The 19,188-nt window shown below is 43.0% G+C and overlaps 3 protein-coding genes and 1 non-coding gene across 4 annotated transcripts; 3 read left to right on the top strand and 1 right to left on the bottom strand.

Moving 5' to 3' along the window:
- Nucleotides 1–89: 89 nt before the first annotated feature.
- On the top strand, nt 90–161 carry trnap-ugg (transfer RNA proline (anticodon UGG)). The gene has a single exon. It is a non-coding gene; the product is annotated as a tRNA-Pro (tRNA).
- A 6,605-nt stretch (nt 162–6,766) lies between these two features.
- Nucleotides 6,767–7,501, top strand: LOC139339111 (transcription factor Sox-14). The gene has a single exon (XM_070974571.1). It carries the CDS (start codon nt 6,776–6,778, stop codon nt 7,499–7,501), a length of 726 nt encoding a protein of 241 aa, XP_070830672.1. The 5' UTR covers nt 6,767–6,775.
- Nucleotides 7,502–9,820: 2,319 nt separating this feature from the next.
- On the top strand, nt 9,821–11,913 carry cldn18 (claudin 18). Its single transcript, XM_070974918.1, has 5 exons — nt 9,821–10,040; nt 10,901–11,065; nt 11,188–11,344; nt 11,443–11,556; nt 11,817–11,913. Exons 1-5 carry the CDS (start codon nt 9,821–9,823, stop codon nt 11,911–11,913), a joined length of 753 nt encoding a protein of 250 aa, XP_070831019.1.
- Nucleotides 11,914–12,965: 1,052 nt separating this feature from the next.
- Nucleotides 12,966–19,103, bottom strand: selenof (selenoprotein F). The gene is made up of 5 exons (XM_070974953.1): nt 18,783–19,103; nt 17,552–17,719; nt 14,966–15,029; nt 14,381–14,430; nt 12,966–13,995 (listed from the first exon to the last, which is right to left on the bottom strand). The coding sequence occupies exons 1-5, from the start codon at nt 18,828–18,830 to the stop codon at nt 13,864–13,866; spliced, it is 462 nt and encodes a 153-aa protein (XP_070831054.1). The 5' UTR covers nt 18,831–19,103; the 3' UTR covers nt 12,966–13,863.
- Between the last annotated feature and the right edge of the window lie 85 nt (nt 19,104–19,188).

Genomic DNA, 19,188 nt, shown 5'->3' with positions numbered 1-19,188 from the left:
GTGCTGTTTGGAAATGAGTGCGGTTAGTAGTAAATCGCGGTTAGTAGGAAACTGAGTATATAAAACCAGCCTCCAAACATCGTGAGCGTGGCTCGTTGGTCTAGGGGTATGATTCTCGCTTTGGGTGCGAGAGGTCCCGGGTTCAAATCCCGGACGAGCCCATGTTTTGTGACAGTCCTCATAGTATCCACCACACTGAGTCGCCTTTAAGTAGTCTTGCCAATGTGTACAGTTGTTTTGTTGCTAAAATAGATGTATAAACGCGACCAAGTAACTGGGCAAAGTCCGTAAAGAATAGTAATACCGATCCATGTGGACTATGGCAGTACTGCACTGAAGGGATTCCCATTATTGTTTCCTTATTAATATGTAAATAGTTTATATTTTAGCTATATTTGTTATTTTCTGCATGAGGTGGCTTTTCATCTACACTAAGCAGATCATTTAGTCTCATTAAATTTAAATTTGAACTCTTGTGTAGTTGCCATCATTTTCAAATATCAGAGATGTTGTGTCAATCAAGTATAGTTCCCCCCTTAAACTCTTTATACAGTCTATAGTTTACCAGAATACCAGGTGCTACTGATTTAGATACACAATGAATAAGGGAAAGTAGTGCATGCATGGAAGTCGTCTGGGTCTGAGGCCTCTTTCATCTCCTCACTCATCACCTCATCACCTGAGTTAGAGAAAAGGTATCATCTAATATTCAAGAGCTAAAAAACATGCTTTCAAATGAACACGGTCATGTGTTCTGGGTATAAAACACCTGTCTTTACTTTTTCTGAGCACAGTCTCGCTTCGCACAGGAGGAGCATCAGACTACTTAAAAATATGCTCACTTAAAGCCTTTCTGTCTTCACCCAGTTGGGGCTTATCTGAGCTTGCTGTTGTGACAGCATCTCTGCTCCCCTCCCTCCAGTCTGGCTCAGGACAGCCACTGCTCTGCTGAACACGAGGCCAGGAGATATCTTGGTAAATACCAGTCTTTTTCCCTTTCTGTTACCGCAAGCATATCATCACCACAGGAGCTACACTATTTCCATTATTTTCATAAGCCTCTTAGTGGCACCATGCTCTGTCATTTGTAGAGCAGATTCATACTATAGAGTGTATGAGTTTTTATATGTTTATAAGTGCCTCTTTCCTCTATCCACCCTCTTAATATGGCAAAGGGTTTCTGTTCTTCTGTGAATGAGAACGGAAGTTGCTGATAATTCCCACATTTTAAATGGATGCTCATTGCTCAGAGAGGAAGACATAGATGAAGTTAAAGGAGCACAGTCGTGTTTTTTGCATGTCTTTTCACATCTTGTGTCATTTCCTCTTTCACGGTGGCCGTGTTTCCTTTCCTTTCTTAAATTATGTTATACAAACAACAAGGAGAAACTTGCTGGCAGAAACTGGTAACCTGAGCGTGAATAGGTAACATGGTCTGCTTTATTTTATTTTTCTCTCGTTGTGGCTCCTTTGCCCTTATATTTTACAATAATTTAACTGAGTAGTTCTGGGGCCAGGCCGTTATCATTATGAACAAAGGCAGTTGCTTTAAGAAGTCCCATTATGACATCACACGCATCCTGATTAACTGCTGAATTCTAAGAAAAACACAGACAGAATGCTTTTGAAAATACATGCATTTTAGCAAATATCCTAAAGATACAAAAATACTTAAAACAGGATCTTTAAAGCATGAGAAGAGATTTTTTAATTTGATTTTATTTATTTAACATGGATGATTGTCACATTTCACAAAATACAACCAGTGCATTATTCATAGGACTACTAGCTGGAGCTAATTTGCAGACCTTGTCCCTGGTTTTAAGGAATTAAACACATTATTCAACACTTTAATACAGACGTAGAGAGTAACTATAACACAAACAACAAACGACCACTACAAACAACCCAACATAACAATGACTAAAAAAAAGAACAGTAAAAAGAACGAAAGAGAAAGAAAATATGTATGCATTATGGACCCATATAACAAATCAAATTTTTTATTTTGAATTGTTCTAATCTGAAGTCATCCTCGCTATACCTGAAAGTGCTATCGGATTTCTCTCAGTGTCTCACTAAATCAAAGCAAATCAGGTCTCCCCAGTGATCAGGACAAGAGCCGAGTGTCTCTGCTTCCTAATTATTGGCAGCGGTTTTAATCTTCAGCTAGATAATTAATCCACCTATCTGTGTACAAGTGGCTCATTGTCTTCAGAGCTCCGCTTGTGTCCACAGTATAACCGACTGTCATAGTACAGTGTTGAATGCCTGTAATGTGTAGAATAAACACAAATGGAGTAGCGTGATCGTGTGTACGGATCATGTTCAGTCTAAATGCCACAGCTGTGCACTCTGAGATAAAATGTAGTTTCCAGTGTGGAAAATGCCCTGGAGCCATGATCAGAAAAAAAAAAAAAAAAACTTCTCACCCCCAGTTCAGTTTCCTCCTCCCTCCATCACCACACCATCATCACCCTCTTAACCAGTCTGCCATTTAAAGTAAGCAGCTGCCTGCTTAGCCGGCACCTTTCACTTTTCAAGCAGCACTTAATTTACTGCAGGACATTTTAAATCTCCTGCCTCTGTGGCACGGAGTCGCTGACAAATGCCTGGTTGCAAATGTATCTTATTGACTGCTGACTCGGTTGTATTACAAGCTGGCTGATAGGGGCTGCCACAGTAATGTGGTCCTCAGGTTTATCCTCAGATGTTGGAGGGAGTGTATTAATTTAGTTTAGATGGGGCCTTATGAAAGTGTACTGGCAGGCAGAGACGAGCAGATCTCTCTCTCCCCTCTCTCAACCTCTGGGGATTGAAGCTATCTGTCACAGAGCCAAAGCATATTCCACCATCAATGTGTCAGAGGGAAAGCTATTAAAACCGCTTCACTTTTCCTAAGTATCATGAGAATAAGCACAAGATTTAGTGAAATCCCCCCCGCCGCCCCCCAGAGCACTGAAAATCTGGGGGATTTTACCCCTGAAATGTTTCCTAATGGACTGCTCAGAAGTGTCAGAAACTCTTGTTAGGCTTGAATGCAGTTTTTGGATTTCAGTGTATTTATTTGGAGCTGAAATGACAAATTTTGAAGTACGAGTGCATCCGAACTTTACACATAATCAGATAGAAACCCAGTCACCAGTTCACTGGTATCCAACAGAATTCAAGTGTGTCCTCGATGTAGGAAGTGTGTGTGCATACTGGGAATGTGCTAAAATCAGGTTTACCGTGACGTGGAGCAAAAAACAGGAGCGGTGGACCACATGTCCACACTTCAGCTCATCAAGTCTGTCTCAAGATGTTATCTGTCAGTCAGCCGAGTCTGGAAACTTCAACTTTGTGTGTCAATAACTCATTAGTTTTTCCCACTCTGCTCTGTCTGACTGTGGGTACTCTAAGGCTCTGAGAGTGACGGCCCTGGTTATAGTTTGGAGTATAAGTCAGCAAAATGTAGGAAATCTGATGAACACAGCAACAGTTGAATTTATTTGATTCAATTTTTCATCCAACTTTTTAGAATCCAAGTAAGGCATGTAAGAAAAATCATCATGTTTACAATGATAATAGTTATTTTTGATGTCAATTAATCTGCTGATCGTCGTCACTGACTGATTGTTTGGTCAATAAATTGTCAAAAAATGGGGAAATCACAGTTTCCTAAAGCCCAAGGTGGCATCTTTGTTTTGCTTGCAAAGAAAAACAGTAAATCTTAACAACTGAGAGGCTTGAAGGAGGTGATGTTTGGCATTTTGTCTAAAAAAATACAATTAAGTGATTATCAAAACTAATCAGTCCAGCTGGAGGCCATCCAGGTGGTCAAAATGGCATTTCCTACAGCAGCCAGTATAATGTGGAGCCTGTTGTTTGGGTCTTTTTCAGCATTGTTAGATGATATGTATATAATTTATAATCCAGACTGCAGCTGACTCTGAGTTTTAATATTGACCTCTCCTGAGGAGCTGCCATTAAACGCAACATAACCTACAACTGTAGGTCAGTTAATGCAGCAGCATCAGTGAGCAGTGTCAAACACTTTAGCCATTCAGAGACAGAAAAGTCATCTCCCAAGATACCACATGCCTAATCAGCTCTGCCAAAATTACTCAGTTAATCAATACAGTAAATTAGTAGGAAACATCAGCATTTTCTTCTCCAGCATTGAGTCGCCCTGATAGATTCTTTTCTTGTCGGACGTTGGCACACTCCCTCAGCCCGAGCGCCCCGGCCTGCCTCTCTGTGTCGTCTTTCATTTCCTTTTCACCCCCAGGTCTTTCTGTACCTGTCAATTTCTTTCTACAGTGTGACTCCTTAATCCACCTGAGTGCATGGAGGACAGTTTTGACATAAGAAGAAAAGATAGACTCCTAAGGAGAGCACCAGTATCTTTAGAGCCCAGGGGATAACCGGATTACGACAGCCATTTTGTGCTGCTGGCAGTTTTTCTTATTACCCATTTTTTCCGCCCTCATCTCTCCAGAGTTGAAATGCTGCCCTTTCTTAGAAGTCAGACACTGACTGAGTACACAAAAACACATACTCTCTGAACTGAAACAGCCGAAAGAACAAAAATAAATCTTGACAAACGATAGTAACAGTTTGCAGCGAACAGATTTCTCCGCGCTGCCCTTCAGACACTCTCATGTTGTTTTTTTGCACACAGTATTCCTCCTCACTGCCGAGGACTCTCTAAAACATGGTTCCTCTGTGGATGTAATCATCGTCTCTGTGTGGCGGTGCTTGCCTCCTGTGCGTGAGGCCTGAACCTACAGCACAGAAGATAACAGCACAGCTATGAGGAGACAGATCAACTGTCTGACCCCTGCTGCCAATCACCTTATCCCTCCGGCCTGTCTTCTCCAAGGCAGGCCGCAGAAAAACGCTCTCTGAAGACATCTTATCATCTCCACCTCTGATGCCGTGTGCGCCGCCGGATCTTTTATGTCCATTTATTTTGCCTTTGAAGAGGCCGTGGTGCCTTTGATTGTGGGAGGTAAATGAAATAAAGGCCTCCTCCTCACCAGTGCCCTGATATCTAAGTTTATCGCGGCTACCAAAACCTAAACCTAGAGCTCCAGCTGGCCACCACAGGCCTGTGTACTGAGAAACACATCATGCTTCTGTCATGGTAATAATCCTTTTTGCAGAGGCCATTTTGGGGTCCTTTGGGGCAGCCTAGAAGCTTCCTCTTAGACACCCAGAAAAACTATTGAATTGCTCCTTGTGGAATGAGCTTCCTGAGTGCATTGTCCACGCAGTAATCCCCTGTTGTTACTCAGAAGCACCTGCATCTTCCTCTGAGCAGCAGTGTACACGTACAGTATGCTGTACATACTTCATAGTTAAGTTACTGCTCAGACGTTTCTCCGTCAATGTCATTTCAATAACGGACGAGACGGCTAAAGCATATATTTGATCAGATAAGGTATCGTAATTATGAAAACTGTAACAACCAATGGAGTCACACAGGGCCAGTGAATTACAGCTGGGATTAGTATTGATTTTGCAGAGTATGGAGGATGGAGAGGTGAGACGCTTGCACACATATCGATGTTTAAGGACCCTGCATGGCATCATGGGAAGGAATTTAAATGAGGGTCAGTTTTGAGGACAAGTTTGAGAAAACTAAGAGGACAAATTGGGAGTGATTTTGCAGTAGAGTCTCCACCCACTGATCCATGGCCCGTTTCATTTGATGTTGTTTTATAGGATCATGTCGTTTTTATCCTGGTTGCACTGCTTTTCAACCCATTTCCCACCAGGATTCAATATCTCTCCCCCAGATAGCTTGGAGAGAGCTTTGAAGCAACATTTAAACTTTAATGAGAAATGGGAAATGATAGCACCTTATTTTGTGTGTCTGTAATGTCATTTCCCTGGAAGTTTTTTTTTTTTTTAAAAAAAGAACTCTGTAACCTGATACTAATTGTGAGTTATTTTAATCTAGCTGTGTTGTTTTCCAGAGCATTTTCCTTGAAATAGTTGTTCTGTTCCAGTAAAACTTGCAGAAAGTATAATAAAACAGTTGGCTTGAAAAGTCCAAATCATTACAAATATTAGAGCCCCTCTTCCTGGGGTTGTGAGGGATGTTTGAGTCAGACTATTCCTAAAATTCTGCCTACACCCTTTGTTTAATGAGATGTTTTCTGGACTCAGATACACAGATCTTCTGAACTAGACTCATTATTGAGCTCTATGAGTCATTATATGGCAACGAGGAGCTGCCGCGGAAATCTCCGTATTTGACTTCCATAGCCTTTACAAACCTTCTGATGTGCAGCTCTGTGCTTCTTGTGTTGTGCAGCAGATCGCTTTCTTCACTGCTCTCCTGCCTGCGCTTGTCTCGGTAGACATTTGGAGAGGGGGGAGGAGGGAGTCCCTCAGAAACGTTGTACAGTCACTTTTTGTGAAGGGATTACAGCGCTCTCTCTCATTCCCATTGGCCTGGCCCGCCGTGACAGTGGTGTGGTGATCAGTGGTTGACATGCCCAGCTTCATCCATAACAAGCGTCCAACTTGCTCCATTCATGCGCGCGCGCAGGCTTTGCGCTTTATGTACTTTTCCGTTCCACTTTGTGCAAATGTTTCAATTTGGAATCACGGTGTCTAGTGTTTTCCCACCAAAGAGACAGAGAAAATATTTATTAACCGAATCTGTCTTTGGCACTTCTTCGCCACTTTTCTTTTTACGCACGAGAGGAGCATGCGCTTCCTGGAGAGGCTGACTTAATTTATCGCAGGGCCGGTGTGTGTTTTTAATGTGTCACTTTCTGATATGGCAAAACCTTTAGATCACATCAAAAGACCCATGAATGCTTTCATGGTGTGGTCCAGAGGCCAGAGGAGGAAAATGGCCCAGGAGAACCCAAAGATGCACAACTCTGAAATCAGCAAGAGACTCGGCGCGGAGTGGAAGCTGCTCTCCGACTCCGAGAAACGTCCGTACATTGACGAGGCCAAGAGACTGCGGGCTCAGCACATGAAGGAGCACCCGGACTACAAGTACAGACCCCGGCGCAAACCCAAGAGTCTCCTGAAGAGGGACCGTTTCGTCTTCCCGCTGCCGTCTTTACTCGGGGACGCGGCGGAGCATTTGAAGGGATTTTCCATGGACTCCTTTCTTGTCCCCGGGGATAAAGCCAGAGCTCTCCTCGCTCCCGCCTCCTCCTCCTCGTCCTTCTCGCTGCTGGAGCCGGTGGCGCAGTTCAGCACCGGAGCTGTCCAGCGGATGGCGGAGATACCGCACACTCTGGCCGCCGGCGCGCTGCCCTTCAGCACGCACACGTTTGGATACCAGACTGCAGGGATCGGGGGTCTGGCTTGCCCCGGACAGCACACCCACACCCACCCGTCGCCCTCCAGCCCGGGGTACGTGGTGCCGTGTAACTGTAGCGCCTGGTCTGCTGCCAGTTTACAGCCCCAGGTAGCCTATATTCTCTTCCCTGGAGGGATGAGCAAGAGCGGCATGGACTCGTACGCTTCACCCAGCTCCACTGTGTGACGGACCGGAGGACGGAAAAAGTTTGCGCACAGGACCTCCTCATGTCATATCACAGAAGAAAAAGAACTGGGCTATAATAATGTTTTTTATTCTACACAAATCACAGCAAAACTGAATATTATAATGTTTCCACAGATATTAAATGCGTTTCAAAAAACGCCATGAATTGCTGTTTACCTACTACTGAACACACCAAAGTCCCTTTAATACTTATTGTTCATGTACATGCAGAGGGAAGATTTGGAGAGTAATGTGAAGATGCTATTTTGTTACTTTTTTGCCAAAAACATACATTTAACACAGCTTCAGATGAAATGCAGGAGGCCCACGCATAGCTTTTCTACATGACTGATCAAAACCAACTTTTGTGTCCACATACTGTCACTCAGATGCACAGAAAGCTCTTCTGGATAGAAGAGGGCAGAGGAAGCCTCTTTTCTTACATATTTATTCACCAAAAAAAAAAAAAAAAAAAAAAAAAAGCCATCAGGTTTTAATTTTGCGCTCTTGATTCATGCATTCTTACATTTGGACAGTAACACCAGTTTGTCCCTCAGTCTCTGTCTCAGTATGTAGGCCTGTTTTTTATTTGGAAATAATAAATGTTTCCATTAAGCATTGTTTTACAACTGGATTTTTATTCTTTATTTGGAGTCTGTTGTCAGGATATTGTGTAAAGACGGTCTGAACATTTTATATACGCAGCCACATCAGTTCTGAATAATAAGTCAGTTGCTGTTCAGTGAGCAATGTTGCTGCGAGGTTGAATCATTTCTTTGATATTATAGTTTGGGATGATCGACATCGCTACAGTCTTTCTTCAGTTATAGTAATAACTGGCGGAAGTCTGATATCAAAGCATGTTTTCATGTTCCTAACCACCTGCTTGCTCTTATTTAAATAAGCTGACTTCTAATCTCTCGACGAGATACGCAGCAAAGACAAAAAATCAATGGAAAAACAGAAGTCCACTCAAATGACATATAAAAGTAAAATGTCCCATCGTGCCTACTGTACGAGATTTGTTGTTTTTCTGTGAGCGTGTTTGTGAGAGGGAAGGAGAGCGAGTCAGGCTCACGATAAGAGAAGAATAGAAACTTCACTCCGTAAAGTTGTTGACAAAGTGATAAGGTGAAACGTTGAATCATGGGAATTGTATGAGGTACTGTTTGTTTCAAAGTTACTGAGAGGGAATCAGTCCTCTGACTGAAACCGCTGAGTTTCAGTCTCAACGTATGACTTTATCAAACCTACAACAGGAAAGAACTCACCACTGATGCTTCGTCAGTATGTTTGGGTCCTGCCCAGACAGCATTTTGGGAGGAATTGTTGTCTTTTTTACATAGAAGAAATGTAACACATGTCCTTGGCTGGACGTGAATCATGGACTTTATAATTACATGGTCACTATCTTAAACCCTTGGCCGTCAGAACGCTCCATTCAGAGGGTTTTCACCTGTCACCCTGGGCAGCCAGGAGAGGAGAAAGTTCTTAGGATCAAGTGGCAGGTTTAAAGTCCCAGTGCTGTGAGATTTTGTCTTGCTGAAGTGTCTGAAGTGAATCTTAGTCATTCCAAAAGTGCATCCAGGGATGCAGCCCTGTGGCTGAGCCTGACCTCTGGCCTCCCTGTGGATGTGAAAAAAGGTTTTATATCACTGCTGTGGCTTGTCATACCTCATTTTAAAGGAACACCTCGAGAACTTCTCTGTCCACGCTCACGTCATAATCAAGAGTCTCCACTTGTCTAGTTTCTTATTTTGTCCTGTGTTTGTCTTGTAGTGTGTTACGTTGTACCTGACTAAGTGACACGCTCATTTCTGTGTGTATCTGCATGTTTGTTTTTCTCCACTGCTGCATCATTTTTGAGTGTTAATCTCACACATTACTGCATCATTTACTAATCTACCAACTGTTGGCGGTTTACTGAAAGCCCGGTGGAGTCAGTGATTCAGTTTCCTGTATTTACATTCAAACAGTTAGTCCTCTTCTAAGTGCCAGGTGTGCCTATCACCACTGTGTCCACACCTCTCCACACAAGATAGCCCAACCCGTGCGGCTGTATCGCCCACTGGGTGAAACCCAACCGTCTCCACCCAACGCCACCATCACTACAAAGTGCCACATCGCCCGCTTTCATTCTCCACACACACACATACACACACACACCTGCTCACCTTTGGCACGTCCACTTAATCTCATTTACACGTGCAGATATATTTCAAACATTAGGCTCTTTATCTATTTAAACTGGGCACAAACTATCCTGCGCGCACTGTGCCTCTCAAGTACATTGTCTAACTTCTAAAGGAGGAAACAACAATGGCGCCTTCGGTTCTGCAGAATGGCGGATTCGTTTTGGGCTTGATTGGCGCGGCGGCCCTCATCGCAGCTACTGCCATGAACAGATGGAGCGTGAAGGACAGGCAGGGGGATGTGGTGACGTCTGTTTACACCTACAGGGGTCTGTGGCAGGACTGTGAGACCGCTTCCTCTGGATTCACAGAGTGCCGCCCGCTCTATGGCGTCCTGGGCTTCTCAGGTAGGACAGAACTCTCTTATGTTTCAACGAGCAGAGCCTCCCCGGTGACTGTTTGACTGCATCCAAAGATTTAGTTCATTGCTGTTTGAATGTGGTGGTGTTGAATCTGAGCAGTTAGGAGAAATATTGTTAGGTGTTTCCTGAGAGTTTGAGGAAGCTGTAACTAAAGTGTCCAGCACTGGGTTTAGGAGGAAGTTCTCTCACGGCTTGTGAAGATCCAAGAGGACCAAAGTGGTTCCTCTTAAATGAAGGAAAGGAGGTTTTTAATGTGTGTGTGATGAGTCTCGTTCAGTTGTATGATGACATGTGTAAGCAGCACAGAAAGTCAACTTTTCTATTAATTTAGGAATCGAAAGAGTTAATAAAGGTGATTAAAAGACTTTGAGTTAATCTGTGAGGACTTTCGCATTCAGGCGTTGAAGGGATAAACCAGATTATTTCAGCCAAAAGCAAAAAGCTTCTCATGATATAACTTTTTTTTTCTTTTTTTAAACAGTTTGACTTTTTTACTCTCAGTTTCTTTTGTCCTCACACAAACTCTTGTTCCTGTGGCGAGCTCTCTCCTATCAGTATTTGTATTAGCACCAGTGCATTCTGGTCACTATAATGGACAGGCAGACTGAGACTTAGTCAACACAGTTATCAGAAAGAGAACAAACAACAAGCAAAGGGCAGGTTCCTAGAGGAGAACACAGGCCACATAATAAGATCAAATACATCTGTTACATATGGGACCAAATAGAAGTCTTATTGTCAGACTCATGATTTATATCACCTGTGATGCACATTTCTATGTAATATAGGCTGAGTAGGCACTTACCTCTGTCAAGGACTCTGAGGGTGTGCTTTCTGTCCACTAGGTGCCTTCCAGGCAGTGCGAGCCCTGATGATCGTGGGCGTGGTGCTGAGTGTCCTCGGGACGATCATATCAGTTTTCTCCCTCAAATGCCTCAAAATGACCAAGGTGGAGGACACCACCAAGGCAAAGATGAGCCTCACTGCTGGCATCATGTTCATCGTCGCCGGTATGGTCAGAAATACACTCTGAGTCCATCAAATGGGAAGTTCATTTGTAAGATATTACCAATGAGAATCATTAATCCATCAACTCATCATTTTTGTACATCTCTCCGTACCTTCCTCTCAGGTGTGTGTGACATAGCAGGAGCCTCTGTCTACGCCAACCAGATTGTGGCCACTTTCAGGGCGTCCACTTACACCAACTATGGAGGAGGATACGGAGGATACGGAGGAAGCATGCAGGGAGAGATGGGGATGGGTGGAGGAATGGGACTAGCACCCACGTAGGATACAACATTTTTTATTTTGCTCACATTTACATATTCTTCTTATTATTCTGGAGCTACACTGCACCTGGTCTGAATATTGGTTGTCCCTTCAGATACACATTTGGCCCTGCGCTGTTCGTAGCCTGGATCGGAGGGGGCATCCTGCTTGTTGCGGGCATCTTGAAGTCTTTGGCGTTCAGGGAAATAATGAAAAATGAAAAATCAAGGTGAGTCCCCTCACAGATTTCTAGTGATAACAAATAATGAGAAAGCACCTAAACATCTTACAGTCTGAATCTCTGAAGGTCCACATATTCTGCTCATCTGCTGAAGTCTGCAGGTTTGTTCTGGACTGAACTGATGCTCTTTTCACTTGCAGCAATCTCCTGCTATTTGAAATATGACCTTTTCATGTGCTTTGACAGAAGCTACACAGTAGATCACAGTAGAATTACCTGTACTCCATGTGTCGCTTCCCGTTTTGCAGTTACCCAGGGGTTGTCTACAAACCTCAGTCCCGCACCAAAACTGACGTGAGCGATCACCACTCAGAGGGCGGCAAGAGAGAGCAGAACTACGTGTAACAGCTGAAGCCCTGGCAGTTTGTGTTTGCTGAGCCGCGCGCTTTTAGCTTTTCTCATGCAGAATGTTTTGTGGATGTTTTTTTTTAGTTGCTTCATATACGCATTCAATAGTACGTCTTTAATGTCTGATAATGAGAGTCAGTAATGTTTCATGTCCTAGCAGCAGTGTGAAGGGTGTAATTAGAAAGGAGTTGTGGCAAAATATTCAGTTTTCCTATGCACTTCTCAGTGGTTACTAGGTATTTATAAGTACACACGTAATTGATGTTTTTTTTTTTACTTGAGTGTTGTTAAAATCATTTTATGTTTGTGTTAATAAAACACTGATTTGTGAAATAATGTTCTTTGAATTGCTCAATAAATGATTAATGATTAATGTCTGATTGACATGTGAAACTCATATATGCGTTCTTATCAATCCAGGACTTATCTACGAGTAAAGACATGTCAAGGGAGATGAATGCATATATTAATACCCTTGGTTTAAGGTGTATCTGGAGCCAACTTGCATGATGATCTTCCATATTTAAAAAGAAACTTCAACATGCAAAATAAAATCCGAAGATACACCGTCCCCCTGGTTTATCCAGACTGGAAGCTGTATGAAAATCCAACAGAGGCTAGAGACAGTAAATCCCATTGTGTCTCTTATGGCAATACAATATAGAGTACACATTATTTTGTAATCTACCGAGTACTTCCATGCTGCAAGAAGGGCATTTGGGTGGTTTTTGGTTCCTCTTCCCTTGCAGAGAATGCCACATGTACCGTCCAGAGAGAACTGCCATGAGGAATGTAAGAAGGTAAGGAAATCTCAATGGGGTGGGAGTGTCTGGAACTCCTTTTGTCTACCTGCAGGCTGAGCATCCACCTGTCACTGCACCGAGCTGCTTGCAATGCTTTTTCACACCACTTGATGTCAGCACATTCTTCTTTTGGTTTTAAATCAGTCTGCACAGCTAAGCAGTGGTCTGCACTATATAATAACCAAGATGACTGTTTTCACACACACTTCTGTATTTCTGTAGACAAACAAAAACTACAGACAGAAAAACCATCAGAGACTTTGTTTATTGTTGCATATTTAAACAGTCGCCTCACTCACTCAAAAACAAGCATCCAAAAGAAATCCAGTTTCTCTTCAAAGCAGAAGATGCAGAAAAACACAAATATACATCAGACCTCACATCCCAGCTCTGGTTTACTGTGAGGTCTTCACTAGTGTGTGCTTCGGCAAAGACATCTGCATTTGGAGAGCCACTAGGATTCAATCTTACAGCAAATCTCATCCATCACAATGTTGAGCGTTATAAAAAAAACAACAATTTTACAGAATATCCGACAGACGAAAGGAGAACAGAAATTTGAACAGGTTAGACAACAACATGGGTCTTGATAAGAATTACTTTTGAAACATAGCGGACCCACTCTGAGCCACGATTAATCTGCAATCTGTCAGAATTTCGGATGTGCTGCCCGTCTGGGATCTATGATTATGTCTTTTCACACAATCACTGAAGTTATTTGGTAAAATCAACACAAGAATTTGATGATTTTCAGGTACAAAAACAGTCATATAGAGCAGTGACTTAACAACCATCTATCAAGGCCAAGTTGTGTACAAATTGGTAAATAACTAAAGTTTCAGTTCACTCAAACTACAAAGAAACATTTTCGCACTTTCCCCCACTAGTCTCTAACCACGCACTCACGGTTTTGGTTTCATATGCTCAAATTTGAAAAGATCTGTCTCTTGTGATTTCTGCCGCAACCTTAATAGCAAAAACAAAACTGTATTGAAGCAGGGGATGCAGAAACCTCAGGGACAGATATCTCTCAACCTTGGCATATAAAACAGAAAATACCTGCATGACTAGACACCACTGGAGGGATGTAATTTGCGTGAACAGACACTAAGACTAAAAACAAAACAAGGTTGAATTCTCCTGCTTATATCCGGTCTAATTTCTCACTCAGGAACTCCTCCACACTGTCTGTGTTCCACTTGAGGATGCTGAGCTCTTCAGCGATGTTCCCGTTATCGTCCAAAAGCTTTAGTACAGGATCTGAGCCTCTCACGTACTGCCGTGTGGGATGGGGTGAGTGGGAAAGAGAGAAAAAGAGGAGGGGTGTTAGGAAGGCAGGTCTGCCCGAAATACAGATGAAAAGTATTCACAGAAACGTTTGTGAGTCAACTGAGCGACATAATCTGATCTCTGTAACTGCTTTTTTTTCCCCCAGACGAGGCTTAACGTGTCTAATTATGAGACAACAGCAGTCATCATCAGTTGTTTTTAACTTGATGTGTTTTTAATTATTGTGCTCTTATTTATTCTATGCATTTCGCTTGTGTTTTTACCCACTCTGTAAAGTGTCCTTGAGTGTTTTGAAAGGCGCTTCTAAACAAAATGTATTATCATTATTATCATCATGGCGCTACGTCATCAACACAATGCATCAACCCTACCTTGATCTGAAGACCCTTGAACATCTTCGGCTTTTCGCTCCTGACAAAAGCTGAGGAGATAAACGACAGGTGAGACAAATGTCGGCCAGTGAATGAGTCAATTAGTCTTTCTATTTTCGTACGCAGGTCTGTAATTAGTGACAACTGCAAAGCCTCCTGAGAATGCAGCGTTAACAACAGTGGAGACAGTTGAAAAGACAGTGGCTACAGCTGAAGTAAACAAACGGCAGCCATATGGCGCAGACCGGGCTCCAGACGTCTACCCCCATACCGGGGCGAGCTGCAGTATCTCCACTGACGTAACCCGACACTGAATTAACTAAATGTTACTCTGAGCAGAGATGGGAGGTCTACTCCCAAGACACAGCGGGTAAAAAACTTCAAAAGCTCGTTTGAAAAGGGGCCCAGAGGCGTCTTAGACCACCTACTGCAAAAAGGGATCTCAAAAGGATATATTTCACACACATTCCCACTGATTAATACACAGACCTGCACACAGCACAGGCTCAGTGTCAGGAAAGAGCTGTTGCTGTACTTCAAAACAAGATAAGACAGAGTATAATCACATCCCAACAGAGAACTCACCTTGGACTTGGGGGAACCTCCCCAGTTTTCATCCACACACCTCGAGGATGGCCCCCGCATACAGCTGCATGCAGAGAAACATGTTAGGTAGCCCATGTGGAATCCCACCCCCCACACCCGGACAAAGAGACAGAATGGGCTGGAGCCCCGCTGGTGGTAGGATGTCTGGCCTGGAGGAGTAATTTGATTCAGGCAGACTGATTCATAAACGTGTCCAGGCGACTCCTTGGGGGTCATTAAACTGTGAGTCTGTGCATATGGAGCAGAGCTGATGGATGGCAGTTTGTGCAGGGCTCACTTGTAATCAAACCTCCAGCACCAATATACAATAAGTTAAAGGAAATTGGAGTGTCGCAGCAGTATTTCAAGGCCATGCTCTGCTCGCTGTTTCAGGGAGGAGAGTGGTAAATGGCCTGGTTGGCTGGTTCACACGGCAAATTAAATTACGCATGCAAAGCTCAGATCTTATCCTCTTCCCCTGTCTTTCTGTAAACAATCCAGCACAGCTGAAATGAAATTTCTGTGCTTCTCATTTCACCACACAGATCAGAGACAAGTCACGACTCTCTCTGAGAACAAGGAGCGAGGAAACAAGTGATTGAATGAGTGAATCATTGAAGCATTTCTAAATGTTGGAATGCTTCTAATTAGCTAATAAGCCTGCTTATATCAGTGATTTCAAAACCAAAAGCAAGCGTGGAAAGTAATACTTTATCAATAACTCCATCCGTGTATTCTCTTTATCTTTCTTTAAGTACACAAATAACCCTGTAGGCAGACGCTGAAACAACTGTGTTCAGCACAGCCTAAAAGATTCAAGCAAATATGGTGATATTTATAAATGATGTAGTACTGGCACTAAAAAAAGAGCCACACACGTAGAACTACAGGTTAATAAAAACAAGATCCTATGAAACATAATCAACAGGTTTCATCCTTTTCAGTTTAACTAAGATATGTGATATTAAAGACCACAACGAAGACTTTACATGCCAAAAGACGCTGGTTTAAGGGATTTTTTTAGTCTTAAATGGGGATTATTCTGGATCATTCAGTCCTGGCATTTTAAAAAGTCCATGGAATTATCCTGTAATCAACTCATCAGTATTTTTTGGTGTGAGTTAATAATAGTTTCTGGACGACAGCTGAGCTCTATGGCAGAGAGGAATAAGATATCACAGCATTAGGCTTTGGCTACACAGACGATACTTATGTAAGTAAAGTAAGTAAATCCATTCATTGTTGGTTTTGGTCTTTTCATGGGATTTGTTGACAAAAAAAAACAAAAAAAACAGACTACTGCCATACATATTCACTGAGGCTTACAAGGCTTGTTTTTGTCACCCACTGTATTGGCCTGAGAGTCTCTCAGGAAGGGTTTCCTGCTCATACAGTGACACCCAGGGGAGCTGAGGTGCTGATATGCCCGGGCTTCTCTGCAGAGAATGAGTAACCAAAATGCCCTCCATGCTCAGTGAATCTAACTAATCAAATGGGCTGTGCAATAAGCCATTTCTCAGAGGGTGTAATGACACGGCACTGATGCCAATTGCAAGACTGAAAGAATTCCAAAGGCAGATAATTGTTGCTGTCTGAGAAGAAAATGTGCTTAGCGACACTGTCGTTTCTACCGGTACCCTCAGAGCGCAGCTGGAGACAGCCAATTGCTCTTCTTTGTGGCATTTTCACTCAAATCGTGAGTAGGAGGAGGAGTCATCTTTCCTCTGAGTGTCTGCCTGAAACAGAGTGATAATCAAGAGGTGTGATGAGGTGTGCACTACTCTTTTCCAAGGTGCTGTTGCTAGGATACCACACAAGCTCCGGGGGCTTTGCTTAATCAAAGAAAAATTACATTGTTTTTCCACCATCATTCGACTCAGTGTTTACCCGTCAGAGCCCAGCGGGGAGTCCTTCTGAATGTGCTGTAATCACCGGAGCAATGAGCGCACAGTAACACTTCTCCGACAGGGGCTGAGAGAGGTTATTTCTGCAAAACCTGACACTTGGACCCCATGGGGAGTGTCAAGCTCAGGGTTAAGGAGCCTCGACTCTCAACATCACAGAGAAAGATTGAGACAGACGGATAGTGACAGAGTTTGTGTGTGGCAGCTCAGATCTGATGCACAGCTGCGAACAGTGTCAACAGACCCAGTGACAGGGAGGTTAAGACTAGGTTGTTTTTAGTAGGAGTTCAAATGCTGGCAGATGTCATCCTGTCAATAAATATGATGCATCCTGACAAGGAGGTCCTCTGAGTGCTACCACTACCCACTAAGGAGCCTGTCTTCACTGAAGCTCCGTAAATGATTAAAGACAGCATACAGATCAGCTCACAACCCTACATATTAAACAATCTGTTGTGCATCATCAAATGTGTCAGGTCCAGTCATGCAGCACAAAATGAAACTTCATTTTATCATTCTACTGCATGCACTTTGTTCACCATGTTTCTGGTTACAAATCTTCTATTCCCACTACATTTCCTCTGAACAGGTCTTTGTAAAAAGCCCCATGCTGTGCCTGAATCAGGACAGGCAATTACTTCCTGTTTGCAGCACTGCGAGCTACATATGCTGCTTCTCTTACCTTGCGCGCTTCCATCTGGGCTTCCTGCTGGCAGCACTGCCGGCAGTCAGGCTGGAGCTTGGTGAGGCTGAACTCCCCAAGCAGGTCACAGGAGCTGCACAGCAGGTTGCTGGAGAAGCCCAGGTCCCGGCACACCTCGGATGACACCTCAGCACCATACGCCGACAGCTGAAGAGAGGATAGAGGGGATAACGGTAATACAGAGAGGAAAATATGAAAGGCCAGGTTTTTGAGGAGTGATAATAACCATGTGCTGTGAATCACTGGGTTAAAAATTTAGTGCACTGTAGAACGAACATATCAATAACTCTTTAGAACAGCAGTGTGACATCTACAACATTGTCATCTATAATCTATAAATCTGTGTTCAGTTGATCAAAATTCACTATGAAGTCCTCAGTGACATCTTAAGAGTAACTACTGTGACCAACAGATTTGATATGATTAGACTCTGTTATCTTTGGCTGATTGATTGATTGATTGACAGGAGAGTTTAGAGGGGTTGAGGTTAAACAGTGTTTCAGTCTGATCTGCTGCTGAAATACAAACGCAAAATTCTTTATAAAGTCCTGTTGCCATAGTGAATGACAGAGGACTCCGCTACTGTTGCTAGGTACTTTGTTTCGTCAGGATTTTTTTTTTTTTCTTGACACGCAAGCCGGCCAGGACCCCACCAGACTTCACGTAAACTGTTTTCGCTTTCAAGATCCAAGAAAACGGTGTTCTCTCAAATTTGACCTCCCCATAAAAGTCCCTATTTATAATGTTTCGAAGGAATTCTGACAGTCTGATTTGTGTTCTTTCTCTTGGCTATGCAATTCTCTGATTACCTTAAGCGGAAGGATAATATTTTGGCTGGCTTCAGGCGTTTAGGTCTCATTTTACTGAGCCGGAAAGAGATTTCCACAGTGACGAGTAAATTCAGAACAGCTGAAGTCTTAGTTTACCGTTGCCCTCCTTTTTCAAAACACACGCTTCTACATAGCGACTGATTTGTAGGTTGTAAAACTCAGTTAGCTAATAGCGATTGAGGAGGCTTCACTTTCCTATCGGCGCTCATAGGTTTTGTGGATAAGCCACGTCATTTTGAGGCTCCGGGCAAATCAGGATGCTGCTCACAAAAACTGAGCACAATGTTAGACAGGTGACAGCTTCGCCAACCATTTATGCTAAGAGTAAAGCTCTTCTGAAAGCGGCGACAATTGCTTATTTTCAGCGTTAATACACTTACCGTTTGTAACAGCGAGAGAAGCCACAGGAGATACACCTCCCCCGACATTTTGGAGCTTGCTTTGTTAGCCAAAACTAACTCTGAAGCCCTCAGTATTTAGCGAAGGGCTGCCCATTCGCGCCTGACCGTTAACACTCATAACTGATTATTTATCTTAAAAAAAAATGTCCAACGTTTGATGATAAAGTATCATTTGTATGAGATACGCTGACATTTCTACAAATATGTGAGATATTAGAAATAATTAAAAGCCATTTTATGTTTCTTGCGTTTTGGCATAATCCGTGGTCGACTCAGAATTTCTTCCTCGCCTCTGTTGTTAAAAACACTGCAATAAAACAACTGCGACATCTGCTGTCTGAGCTCAGGTCAGCTTGTGAAAATCGACCAATCCGATTTGAACAGA

This window comes from Chaetodon trifascialis, chromosome 11 (genome assembly GCF_039877785.1).
Source record: "Chaetodon trifascialis isolate fChaTrf1 chromosome 11, fChaTrf1.hap1, whole genome shotgun sequence".
Taxonomy (NCBI): domain Eukaryota; kingdom Metazoa; phylum Chordata; class Actinopteri; order Chaetodontiformes; family Chaetodontidae; genus Chaetodon; species Chaetodon trifascialis.
This window is presented reverse-complemented; position numbering and strand designations above follow the sequence as displayed.